At 54.4% G+C, this 13,522-nt stretch overlaps 1 protein-coding gene across 1 annotated transcript; it reads right to left on the bottom strand.

The window, feature by feature from the left end:
• Positions 1–676: 676 nt before the first annotated feature.
• LOC120647676 (dynactin subunit 1-like) lies at positions 677–11,176 on the bottom strand. The gene is made up of 3 exons (XM_039924543.1): positions 10,943–11,176; positions 10,223–10,786; positions 677–1,000 (listed from the first exon to the last, which is right to left on the bottom strand). The coding sequence occupies exons 1-3, from the start codon at positions 11,174–11,176 to the stop codon at positions 677–679; spliced, it is 1,122 nt and encodes a 373-aa protein (XP_039780477.1).
• Between the last annotated feature and the right edge of the window lie 2,346 nt (positions 11,177–13,522).

The following is a 13,522-nucleotide window of genomic DNA, read 5'->3' as shown; positions in this document are numbered from 1 at the left end:
GTTTTTTATTATTATTTTCGTTCTTTATGAAAATATATTTTCGATTTGGAAATTTATAGAAATATACCCTGGCCGCATAGGAATATACCCTGGCCGCCATGCTGTCGGACGGCAGGGGCCTTTTTGGAAAAAAATTCACGGAGAAAATTGCGCCCAGGTCCCTGGGGGCCGGTCGCCCGGCAGCCGGGCGGCCGGCTCTCCCACCCTTATATAAGGGTTGGCTGGTCCCCCCACCCCTCATTTGCATCACTAAAATTTCAGAAATCAGGAAAAAAAAGGAGGGAGGGAGAGAGGCGAAGCCCTGCCGGATTTTCGAGCCGGCGACTGCAGGTAACCAAAATTCTTCTACGCTTTACAAATAGATTATATTGTAATTATTTTTGTTGAAACAGTAGATTAGCAATCAATTTAATTATTGTTAGGAGTAATTAGTGGTACATTTAGATGGAGTTACTTGTAATGATTAGGGAAAATTGGTTCCATAGCACCCAAAGATCACAAGAATCGGATAATACCACTGAAATAACTCCGTTCCGTGAAATAGCACTGAAAGATGCAGACGTTAACCGGAAATAACATTTCGTTAAGTATCGTCAAGTTTGGAGCTAACGGTGTGAAGCCCGTTCACCTCCATGCGCACAGCGCACAAGCCGGCGCTCGTGCATACGGCCGACGCTCACGCGCTCAGGCGGAGCTCCCGCGTGCGGCCAGCCCGACTGCCCGAGCCACACCACCCCTCATCCCTCTCCTCCGTGCAGCGCCCCGACGGAGTGGCGGCGGTGGCACGCAGCAGCTGCACAGTTGAGCTGAGCAGCGCCCCGACGGAGTGCAGCTGCGCGCCGCAGAGGCCGCGGTGGGGATTTGCCTTCGCTGCCGTTGATGCTTCGCCTGTTGATTGGTGCTGCCACCTTGCTGCCCTGCTGTAGGCTGTAGCACGCACAGCCACGACCGCAAACCTGGGAAACGAGCCGCCGCAACGCAAACACAGCCCGCAGGCACACTTCAGCGGCAGCCTGTGTTAGAAATCTAAGCTTGACATTGGCATGGTTAGAACTTGCGTGCGTGAGTTGAGTGTGTGCGCCATGGGCGCGGGCGTGTCGCGGCCGGCGAGCACGAGGTGGCTCGGGTCGGTGCGGGCGACGCGAGAGGTCGAGCTAGCGCGTGTAGGATGACTCGGTCGAGGTCGTTGGAGTGGTGGCGGGGAGTGCGCCAGGCCGTTGGGCGCGTGTGCGGGTCGCGTGGGCGGAGTGCGTCGCCCGTGCGTGACGCACAGCGCACAGCGCACGGCGCGCTCGGCGCGCGCGGCCATGGCGGAACTGCCGGGCGTGGAGGAGAGCCCACGCAGCTATAAGAGACGCCATCCCCTCCTGTGTAAACTTGGCCCGGTCTAGTTGAATAACGAGAGCCAACATACAGGCGAGATTGAGCTCGCCGGGGCGTTCCTCGCCATCCTTACTGTTCATCTTCCACCTCCCGCCGTCACGTGTTCTAGCGTGTGTGAGCAACGGCCGGTGTTCGTGAGAGAGCGAGGGCGTACGAGAGGAAGCTAGGGGCCCGACGGCCTGCAACTCTGAAGTCTGAAGTCTGAACCACCCAAAGCTGATTTAGTACATACACAGAAGAACACATCCGCGAAGAAGGTCGGCAGCAGCGTATCCGACGGCGCCGCGTGCCCTTCCTCTTTGCGGATGCCGCCGTCATGCACATCTCCTCCGCTCCGTCGACGCTGCGGCCGGCGGTCCTCACCTCAGCCTTCCTCTCGCATCCACACTCCGGGCTCGTCATGCCAATTTCGCCTCCCGCGCAGCGCCGTGGACTCCGCGGTCCTCACCACAGCGGCCTCAGCCTTCCTCGCATCCGCGCTCCGTGCTCGTCATGCCCCGCCCACCTGCGCGGCCATGGCCCTCGTCGCCGACGCCGCGCTGTCTGGAAAGGACGCTCGGGGACGCCGTGGCGGCCTGCTCCAAGGGAGGAAGACGGGCGGTGTCTCCTTGGCTGACATGTAAGCCTAGATGGAAAGCGTTCACGGCGTGAGACAGCCACCGGACAGAATGCTATTTGAAGGTGACGGATGCATCTTTCGGTGGTATTTCACGTGAGGAGGTTCTTTTGGTGGTATTTTCCGATTTTTGTGATTTTTGAGTGCTACGGAACCAATTTTCCCTAATGATTAGCATTAATACAGTATATTTAGTGTTAGATTAAGTATTAGAAAGTACTAGAAAATTATTAGAGAAGTATTAGAAAGTCTTAAAAATTGGAAGATAATATTAAAAAAATTTAGAAAATTGTAGAAAGTATTTTGTTGAAACAGTATTTTAGCAATCAGTTTAATTATTATTAGGAGTGATTAGTGGTACATTTAGGTGTAGTTACTGATAATGATTAGTGTTGATATAGTATATTAGCAATCTGATTGCTCACTTGTGATTGTCAGGGCTCAACACCATGGCATCCTCAGGATCCACCTATATTCCATGGAGTAAGGTGACGGAAACAGTCCCCCAAGGAGTCCAGGTGCCTATGTGTTTTTGCGGATCCTTGTGCAAACTAATGAAATCAAGGGTTTTGGGGGACGACTTTGGCAAGAGATTCTTCATGTGCGAGAATTACGAGTACAACCCGCCCAAGCATTACGGCAAGGACCGAGCAAAGGTATTACAAAACACTATCAGAGTTTGTCACTTTCAGATCTAGTAATGACTTCTAACATTATTTGGGGAAAGACTCCACCGCTCTATGTGATTTCGTGCAGTGGTTAGACACCGAGCAATCTCAGCAGGATAAGGACCATGTGGAGCATCAAGCAAGGTGGGCTGCACAAAGGTGGCAACGAATGCTGCATGAAGAACAGATGGAGGAGAAGCGCAAGAAAAACCAAGAAGAGATTCAGAAGAGGATTGCAGAAGTGGAACGTCAGAAGGCAGAGGAACGTGAAGCTGATAGGGAGAGAAAGCAAGAGAGGGCCCGCTGTGCTAAGGAAGCAGGGTCTGAAGCTATTAGGAAGAGAAAATATCCCCGGTGCACTCAGTAAAGCACCACCATGTAATCCCGGCATTTTACAAGGCATGTTAGGTTTACTCACAACACGAGGTTATCGTGTTGCACATGCCATGCTTTTCATTGTTCAAGTAACTAGTAGTACGAACGCCTTAGGCCTCTGCTTTGTAATCGTAGCATTGTTTACAAAACTGTATTGCAAACCGAAAATTTATGATTCGTAACTACCCTTCTATTTTCAGTACACTACATTCAGTGAGCAATCTAATTGAACCAACCTACACATTTAGAACTGCAACCAAGAAATCTTACTACACAAATACCTTCGTAATATTACATGCTACAATCTGGTGCAAATACATATCTATACATAACGAAATGTAATTATCACATACAGGTCGGAATACATATCCATACATCTGGTTCAAATACATATGCACACATAACAAAATCTAGACGCGACGGGCTCCAAAATCCGGATGCAATCCATCGGTGGGATTTCCAGAAGGTCCAACCTCAGTACCAGCATTATCTTCTTGCATTTTAGGGCACTTTTTGTAAGTGTGACCATCTGCTCCACACAGTTTGCATCATTTTTTCTTCTTTCCTGCCCCAGACTCATCCATTCCGTTACGGATACGAAGTGTCTGTCGTCGACCTACCCCTCTCCTAGCATCTGGATTGGGAATGTACATTGGAGAGATATTTGGTGTAGTGAATGATCTTAGACTGCCTATGCCATATATCTCATGGCCCCAAATGTGCACAACGGTTTCTTTTATGTAATATTGTGAAACAAAAACCCCAGGATCCAACCCAGATTTTGAACATGCCGCAATGACATGGGAGCATGGTAAGTGAAGAAGCTGTGGCTTCTTGCATCTGCAAAAAACCTTGCCTTCCGGCATTATCAAGCAATCCTGAACGACTCTTTGTCTGCAAACACCCTGCCCTGTTCTGTCCTTGCAGGAAAGCTCAAACCTTTGATCCTTTGTGCCTATGGAGACCACTCTGTGATATTGAGCCTTTTCAATCTTTTCTTTCATGTAGTTAGTGACCCTATTACAAAAAATCACTCCTGAATCATTAAGTAAGACATCAGCTGCCTGGTACCACTCTATGAAGTACCTTGTGCATCCGTACATGATGAACTCAACTATGCCAATAAGAGGAAATCCACGAACATGACGCATTACCATATTGTAACACTTTGCGTGGTTGGTTATCTCGATTCCATATCGACGACCACTAGTGTCGTATAGAATTGACCACTTCTCCTTAGATGCATCCTTAATCCACTGTGTGAAAGGTCCACCGCTGGAACGTCTCCGGCTGGAGGTTGAGGTCTGTTCCTTTAGCAACTCGGCGCACATGTTATCTAGCACCTGCCACAATGCATCAAACTTCCGCTACTGATTCTGAGTGCACAACATCTTGAACAAATTCATAAGTTCCTTATTCTTGAAGCGCTTATAAAAGTTTGCACCCATATGCCTTATGCACCACCTACTCACAACATCTAGCCATAGAGGAGGTTGTCCTCGACTTCCTTCATGTAGTTGCCTTATTGCTGCTAGAGGACCTGCATGTCTGTCACTGATGAGACAAACATCAGGCCTTCCAGCAACAACATGAATCTTCACACGTTCAAGGAACCAGTACCAGCTCTCTGTGTTCTCATTCTCAACAAAACCAAAGGCGATGGGAACCACCTGCTTGTTGCAATCAACTCCAATCGCTGTCAGTATTGTCCCCTTATATCTTCATGTCAAGAATGTGCCGTCTGTCGGTACCCTGTAGCAGGGATACCCACTTCTACTGCAGCAAGGCAAGGTTCGCGTAGTCATCCGTAACTACGCGGTAAAGGGCGAAGATGCCGGGCCCCACGGGTCAGGCCCTTACCTCATCGGGCCAACGGCCCCGGACCCGCTCCCCGCTCAGGGACGGGTCCGGAGACGCCATGTGTCCCTAAGGAGGGGAAGCTCCGAGTCGACAGCAGAGGCCGCGGACCCCCATAGGGGTCCGGGACCTCCCGCGTCCATCCGAGCCTCCTACGCCCGTAGAACCAACATACCGCCGGGGGGGTCCGGAGCCGCCACGTGTCCCGCAGGCGCGGGCGCGGGCACGAGTCTTCCAGAAATTCACCTGGGCTCACCACGGGTCCAGGCTTTTGACGAATCCATGCAGGAACAACTGCGGCGCGACGATGTGGACTTCATTGACGAACGAAGGTGGCGAACAGCAATCCGAAATGCACGCTACAAACAGGCGCTCAGGCGCTATCATCAACGGTTCGTGCACAGTAGGGAGCTCCGGGCTGGCGACCTCGTCCTGAGACGGATCCTGAACCGAGCAGGGCTCCACAAACTCTCCCCCAGTTGGGAGGGGCCCTTCAAGGTTACAGAAGTATGCCGGCTCGGATGCGTTCGCCTCGCCACAGAAGATGGGGTGCCGCTGCCCAACCCATGGAATATAGAGCATCTGCGTAAGTTTTACACTTAGGCGGAGCGGGGAAATAAATTATTCCTTTGAAATAAGATAGAATAAGCGTGCGGCCCAGAGCGGTTGGGTCCGCCCTCGTAAACCCGGCCTCTGGCATCCATCGCACCGTCGGCTAGCATTAACGCGCGGACCAGAGCAGTAGAGGTCCGCCCTCGTAAACCCGGCCTCTGGCATCCATCGCGCAAGCCATGTATATCAAGTTGCAAAGGAAAGATTTTCTCCCAGTTCTGTCTTTGTGTCAAAATTTAATTCCACATTTCGATTCTCGAGATTTTACTTTTCTAACCCCCGTGAGGACTTCCACCCTTGTCGCTACAGCTAAGATCTTGTAACACCCTAATTTAAATTTCCGTATTTAATAATAAATTTAATTGGCTTTATTTAATTTTCTAGGATTTAATTTGCTTAGCCTTGCATTTATAATTTATTTTCATTTCATAAAGTAATTAAAATTTATTTTAGGGCTAACTTGTTTGTGCATTCATGCAGGTGCATAAGTTTTAATTGTTTGAGTGCATAGGAGTTTGAATTCAAATTTGATTTGAATTCAAATAGATTTGAGTGTTGTTTGCAAAGAAAAGGGGAAGAAAAACCAGAAAAGGGGAAAACCAATCCAGCCCAAAACCCCAACCACAGCCGGCCCACTCCCTCCTTTCCTCTCTCCCCGCAGGCCAATTCCGCGCTCGGCCCAGTCCACCACCGTCCACCCCGAGCCCCTGGTGAGCTTCGTCGTGTCCCCCTCTTCCTTGTGCGCTAGATTTGGGCGCGTGTAGGCCGCTATACCCCGCGGTGCCGTGCGAGATGGTTCGCCGGAGCGCCGCCAAGCCGCCACTCTGCGGCGTGTCTCCTTTTCTCTGTGCAGAAGCCCCGCGCCAAGTTCCTAATTAGCTTACCCGTGTCATGCGTGATCTTCCCATGCCAAATCCGAGCCTCAGAATGGCCTGCACGCCGCACGCCGGCGAGCACCGCCGCGCAAACCCGCCACCGCCACCGCGCACGCCACCCCGAGCCTTCCCTAGCCCCGCTCAGGCCATGGGTGGATTACGCATGGCGCGTAGTCCATCCTAGACCCAAATCCCGATCGAATTGACCCCGGGAAGGTCGAGATTGGCCTACTCCGGTGAAGCGCCGCAGCGGAGCAGAGCTCCGGCGACTCGCGCCGCCGCCCCGCGCGCCCAACCGTTCTTGGCCGCCAGATCCGGAATCAGTGGCCTGGATTAGATCGGCGTACCGTTTCGCTCCAAACTATTAGATCAAGATCCGACGGCACTAATCCGCGCGTACCGGTTCGGCCTGAAAATTTTGCTAAAGAGCCCCTGCGCTTCATGAGTATCAACCCGCAGTCCACTGTGTTCAAAAGTAATTACAGATGGGCCCAAAATCTTGCACAGACCCCCCTGAACTTTCCAGTATTAGAACCCGCCGTCCACCCTTGGCAGTTTTACGCGCTAGCCCTTAGATTTAAGGTTTATTTACTTTTAGGTCCTCGGTTTTTTGCAGAAAACCCCCAGAAACTCTGTTTTTCTTACAGATAGGTCCCTGGATCTTGTTTTAAGCGTAGTTTTCACGTTCTAGCTCCGTTTTAGGCATTCTTTATGTCCACGCGATCGTTGTAATGCGTAGAATAGTTCTAGTATAGTTTTGTTTGCTGTTTTTATGTATTGTTGTACTATTTCTTAGTGTTTGCCTCTATTTGCATGTATGTGTATGTGCTGGACTTGTTTTTGGCGTTGCGATCGTGAGTAGACGTTGAGCTACCGGAGGAGACCCAGTACCAGTACACGGAGCAGCCGCCATCTTTAGAGTAGTTTGAGCAGCCGGAGAACTTTGAGGAAGGCAAGTATAACATGAACAGAACCTATCACTTTAAATACATTTTCATACTGCATTTTAATACTGTATGCCTATAAGGACTCTCCTAGCCACTTTATAACCTTTATATATATATATATCCCTTGGGTTGCATTTTGGTCAGTTGTGCTAGTTTGCTGCGCACTCACACATAATGATCCTTTTTAATTAATTTGATTAATGGTATATGCAACTTAATTCTGGGAGTGACCCGTTTGATGGGCTCACGTCTCGTTAAAAATTGGTTTTTGTTAGAAACATAGTTTAGGGGGCCAGCACGGTGCTTAGTGCTGGGTTGGCCACTCTCCATAAGGACCGGTTCATAGAGCGACAACCTGGGACAACAGCGCTACCACAAGACTGGAATGGGACGGTCTTGGCGTAATAATTAGTTCTTTTTGGTTTGGAGTAACTTACCGACGGGGCAAGGGTGGTAAGCTTCTATGGCCCTCGTACTGAGTGGCCTCGTCTGTGGTATTCTTGATGCCCACTAGACCTGCTCCATAGTCGCCGATCCAACCCTCGCGGTTACTCCTTACCAGCGAGATTCTTTGTAAAGGCCTCGTAGTGAGTTTGCTAGCCATCTCACCTAAGGAAGTGTGATGAACAACTAGCGTAGCTCACGACTTGTGGGTAAAGATGTGCTACCTCTGCAGAGTGTAAAACTGGTATACTAGCCGTGCTCACGGTCATGAGCAGCCCAGATCTTCCTTTTGATTAGTGGGGTTGTCTTTCTTTGATTAGGAGGGTTTCCCCGGGTGGCTTGGTTTGGTTTGGTTCTCAGTAGTATCATATTTAATTCTGATTAATTACTATGTAACTGGGTTTATGATAATTCATCCACTTGTAGTAATTAGTTTTAATAAAATTTGCCAAGATTAAAAGCTAATGCAGTCGAGTCAGCCAACCTTAGAGACTCATAGTTTGTGTTATACTTGTTGAGTACAAATTGTGTACTCACTCTTGCCTACTCTACTCTTTTTCCTCTTGGGGATACTCTACTGCTGCTCAGTTCCTGCCAACGCGAGGGAGTTCATCCGGAGTTACCAGGAGTACGAGGACTTCTAGGCGTTCGTCTCCCAGTCGACGTCCCTGTGGCGCCCAGCTTCCGAGAGACTTCGTATATGTATTCTACGCTTCCGCTGTATCAGACATTTTGTCATTAATGTAATAAATAACATTTGTATTCGCTTTATTATATCTTTTTACGTGGTATGTGCTATGATATATTGTTCATTCTGTTGTATATACGTGTGACTTGATCCTGGCACGTATATGATTGCTCGGTCTATGTCCTTTTATAAACCAGGTGTTACAGATCTGTATTGAGTTGCTGGACTGCCGTACAGGTCTGGACCCTCTTGCTGCTGGGAGAGAGCTCCGGACCCCTAGGGACCTGCTCTGGAGAGGGGGTGCTTGTTTCCTGGGGTGGTCCAGAGTCCTGTGTAGCCGCTTAGCCGGTTCCGTACCCAAAGCCTACACACTCCACCACCCTGTCACGAGTACTCTAGTACCTGGAGCTAGGAAATTAGGGGTCTGGACCCCGTTCCAGCTCAAGAGTTGGCTTCCTAAGTCCTACACGGCATGTCCAGCTCCATATATCAAAGGATCGAGTACGACAGAATGACCTCAGCCACTGCTAGGAAGGGTCTGGAGTGTCGGAGCCAGGTCCGGTAAAGTCGTGTTGTCTCCTGGGGTGGTCCGGAGCCCTGTGTAGCGCCTTAGCCTGGTTCCGCACCCTAAGCCTACACACTCCACCACTCTGTGACATGTATTGAACTGTCTGGACCTGTGCATCAGGAGCTCCGGACCTCGTATTAGCCGGGGGGCCGGTCCAGAATAGGTCCCGCGGGCCTGCTACTAAGCTGTAACTTTGAGTGGTATGCAGGTGAAGCCTTTGACTGGTGGTAACTAGTCTCAAATCATGGAGCCTACCTACCAGGGGGTCCCAGCATCCGCTTTAAGGCTTCATGCAGATCAAGGTCCAGTCTCTATGGTAGACAGACTCAAAACAGCTGAGCCTGTCTCCCAAGGGGCCCGGGGTGTTTGCTTTGAGCCAGACACCAAGGATCGATCTTGCATGCGTCAAACAGCTAAGTAACAGTATCATTACTGCCATACAAGCGAGTTGATTCTCCTCTCTGTAGTTCTTTCTGCTACACAGGGAATAAGACGCTCGCTCGGCTTGCAATCTATGCTACACCTACGCCCAAGAACGCTTGCTCAACCTCATACGGGGGTCCGGACTGTCTTCTGCGGCTCCGATGGCACATAGGTCCTCACAACTAAACCTATCTGCCAGGGGGCCGGGGCGCCGGGGTGCTGCATACCGCAACCACAGCAACTGACAAACAGCTAAGTTGAAATTTTCCTTTATCAAAATTTCAACTAGTACAATGTTTGTTGCATAACGCAAAAAAAAAACAAAGGTACAATGTCCAGCATAGGAGTTTGTAGGCTCCCGCTTGAAGTAGGCGGCTACGAAGTCGACGACCTCCCGCACGCTGTCCCGAGCGGCGGCCTCCGTCGCCGCCACTGGACCATCGACCACGGGGGCTAACGAGATGGCCGGGTCGTGGCTCCGAAGGCAAGTCAGGATGTGCTCCGCCACCATCCGGATCAGCTCGCGGCCCTCGGCTTCAAGCTGGCCAGCAAGGACCGGCTCCAGACGCCGGAGCCTATCCGAAGCGGAGTTCAGCACTAGGAGGGCGTCAGCAATCGAAGCTGGTGACTCTGCCACTTGGATTGGGCTCATTCCAAGTGGCACCAGTGCTAAGCTCGCTTCGCTCGCCCAGTCAGCGATTCGCTGGGCCCCCACGCGCTGGTCCTCCTGCAGCTTCCGGACCGCCTCCTGGATCGCCTCCTGCACCCGGGTGGCCAGCGCTGCCTTGGCCTCCTCCACCTCGCGGGACCTCTCCTCGAGTTGGGCCACCTTCTTCGCCGCCGTCTCCTTCATAGACTTGACGGCCTCGCGCTGGCGCTCAAGCTGTTTCTCCATGTTGGTGGCGTGGGATTCCCGCTTAGCGAGGGACTTCCTATCCTCCTCCAACTCCGACTCGGCAACAGCCAGCTTGCTGGCCCTCTCCTCCAGCTGCTTGCGCCATCCTTGTAGTGTCTCAGAGAGCTTTTCCAGCTCCTGCTTACGGATCTCGAGACCCTGGCTGCGAGTCTCAAGCTCGGACCGCTGGGCCGCAAGGCGAGTCTCAAGTTCGGACCGCTGAGCCGCGAGGCTGGCCACCTCCTGGGCAAAAGCCTCCTCCCGCTGCGCCAGGGGTTTTTCCCGGCTCGCTACTGCGAACTCCCGGTCGAACACCTTCCGAAGATTGGCTCGATAGGCCTCTTGGTCGGCTTTGAGTTTGGACCGGGCTTCCACAGCATGGGAGGCTTCGGCCTTTGTGTGCGCCTCCAAGCGGGTGTGCCAGTCGAAGAGCCACTGGCGCTCGCTCTCCAGAGCAGCCCACTCCCATCAGAAGGCCGCCTCGGCGGAAGAGGTTGCCTCCTCTATCGACCGCCGGACCCGGACCAGCACCCGGTGGAGGGGAGCCGCTTCCTCCTCCGGGGGACCTTGCAGGAGCCGCCTGCCGCAGACCTCCTCCAGCTCTTCCTCTGCCGAAGGTTGAGCACTGGGGGAGGGGACGTCTGGTACAGGCGTCGGGACCTCAGGAGCCGAGGAGCTTACAGTTGATGCACCTGCTGCCGCTGTGTTCGCCGTTGCCGCGCCCGTCGCCGCTGCGCTCGCCAACGCCAAGTCCGGTGACGGCGCGACTGTCGCCGTAGCCGAGGCCTCGGGGGCCACCGCGTCTGGTGTGGCTGCGCCGGGCATTGGCGCATCCGCCGTCGCCACATCGGGTGTGGCTGCGCCTGACACTGGCGCAACCGTCGTCGCCACGTTGGGTGTGGCCGCGCCTGGTATGTCCGCCGCCACCGCGTCGGGTGCAGCTGCGCCTGACACTGGCGCATCCGCCGCCGTTGCGTCGGGCGTTAGCAGCGCCTAGCGTTGGTGCGCCCGCCGCCGCCGCTGTGTCAGGCGCCACCGGGCTAGCAGACGCCGCCGCACCCGGGCTCCCCGCGCCCGTTGTAGCTCCCGCCGTTGCGTCGGGCGTTGCAATGCCTGGTGATGGCCCACCCGCCGCAGCCGTGTTGGGTGCCACCGGGTTAGCGGAAACCGCTGCACCCGGGCTCCCCGCACCCGACGTCGCACCCGCCGTCGTCGTCGAGGCCCCTGTCGCCTGGACCCCGCTGATGAGCCAGCGGCGGCGGAAGAACTGCTTGGGCGAGAAGCCCTGGCAAGCAAAGAGAAGAAGCTCTTAGCAAAAAAGCTTAGCACCGAGAATAAGGGGAGTGAACAGAATAACACTAACCCTGAAGTGCCAGGTCTCCAGCGTCCACGGAGGCTCGACAACTGCTTCTGCTGCTGCCGTTGCTCCTGTGGCTGCTGAGGCGCACCCCGCGCCTACCACCGCTGTTGCTGCTGCCGCTCCTGTGGCAGCGGCCGGGGAGCAACCCGAGGCTGCTCCTGCTGTTGCTGCTGATGCTGCTGCTCCCGTGGCTGCCGCTGCTGCTGTTGCTGCCGGGGGGAGGTATCTCTCGGCGGTGATGGTGGCGGTGCGACCACCCCGGAGGTCCCGCGATGGCCGGGGGGCCGGGAGCTACCCTGGCCCGCGTCCTCAGCGGACCTCTGACGCTTCGCGGCGGGCTCCGCAACTGGGGTCCCGTCGCCCCGGTGCAGCCTGCGCCGACCCGCTTCTCCCGACGACGCGCCGGAGCTACTCCGGGCCTGGCTGGGACCACCCGTGGCGGCGCTTCCAGCCACGGCCTCCTTGCCCTTGGCAGTGGGGCCGGACCCCACGACGCTCGGCATGGCTTGTTCCCCGGATGCACCAGGGATCCGGATCCCACGGTCCGGGTCGCCTCCGGTCTGGTGTGCGGCCAGCCCACAGTCGTCGAGAGTCGGCAGGGTAGCCAGCTCCGCGGTCCTCAAGCGCGAGTCCTCGCAGAGTGGGACGACACCATGGGGAAGGATCAGGTGCTCCGGGATGAAGACTTCCCCCGTCACCGCCCGCACTAGGACCTCCAAGGCTTCCTGGGTCAGGTCGCTCCCCTCTCCGTGGTGGGTCCTACTGCAGTCGTTGAGGCCGGTGAAGCTCCAAGCAGGATGCGGCCGCTGCTTCAGGGGGCAATCCGGCGCTTCAGGAAATCTTCGAGCACGTGCAGCGAGGTGAGGCCGCTCTCCGCCAGCGACCTGATCTTGCTCAGCACAGAGTCAAAATCCGGCGGCAGGGACGGCTTGGCCCTCCAGGAAAAACGGTCGGTGGCGGGTCCCCCTGTCGGCAAGACCAGGCGCTCATTGGCTTCGGTGGTGGCAATCACCCACTCCCGGCGCCACTCCTCCCACTTCCCGCCGACGAGTCCGAGGATGTACGGCGTCCGCAGGTCACTTCTCGACAGGAAGTAGTAAGGCCACATTTATTCCTTGCCCTTCCCGGACTTCACCAGGATGAAGAAGTGGCGGAAGAGGATGACGCAGGACCGCACCCCAACGAACATCTCGCACAGGTGCACGAAGATGGCCGTCAGGAGGATGGAGTGCGGCGTGAGGTGTTGAAGTTGGAGGCCAAAATCTTCCAGCAGCAGTAGGAAGAAAGAGGAGATTGGCAGCCCCAAGCCGGTGGAAATGTGCGAGATGAACAGCACAAATTCCCCGGCGCGCAGGCTGCCGAGGGGAGCCGAGCCAGCTCGAATCCCCCAAGCAGTCTCCTGTGCACTCCACCCAAGCAGGCAGCGCACCGTGCTCAGCTCCTCCTCGGTCTGGAAACGGCGGTGATGAGGAAGGGATGCTATCTCACTATGGAGGTGAGGAGCAATCTACGCGGGGGAGCAAGGGGCGAGGAAGCTCGAAGGCAAAGGGGCGCAAGGATTGAAAGGAAGAAGGCGAATGCGGGAAATTAACCGTGGTATGCGGTTCGCCCCTTTATGAAGCCTGACCCAACCTGCGCGCCCCGGAACCGTCGCTGGAACCCAAGCGACGCCCGCACCTGGTGTTAACCGCCCAGTCCATGACAAGGGGGCCCAGGCCCGCCTGTCAGGGAGGGCGGGTAACAAGCAAAGGTGTGAAAAGGTGTCTTGTACTTGCCCTTGTAGGCATGTACTCGCCATGTACAATCGCCAT

This window comes from Panicum virgatum, chromosome 9K (assembly GCF_016808335.1).
Source record: "Panicum virgatum strain AP13 chromosome 9K, P.virgatum_v5, whole genome shotgun sequence".
NCBI lineage: Eukaryota > Viridiplantae > Streptophyta > Magnoliopsida > Poales > Poaceae > Panicum > Panicum virgatum.
Note: the sequence above shows the minus strand (reverse complement) of the source record. Positions and strands in the feature narration are given on the sequence as shown.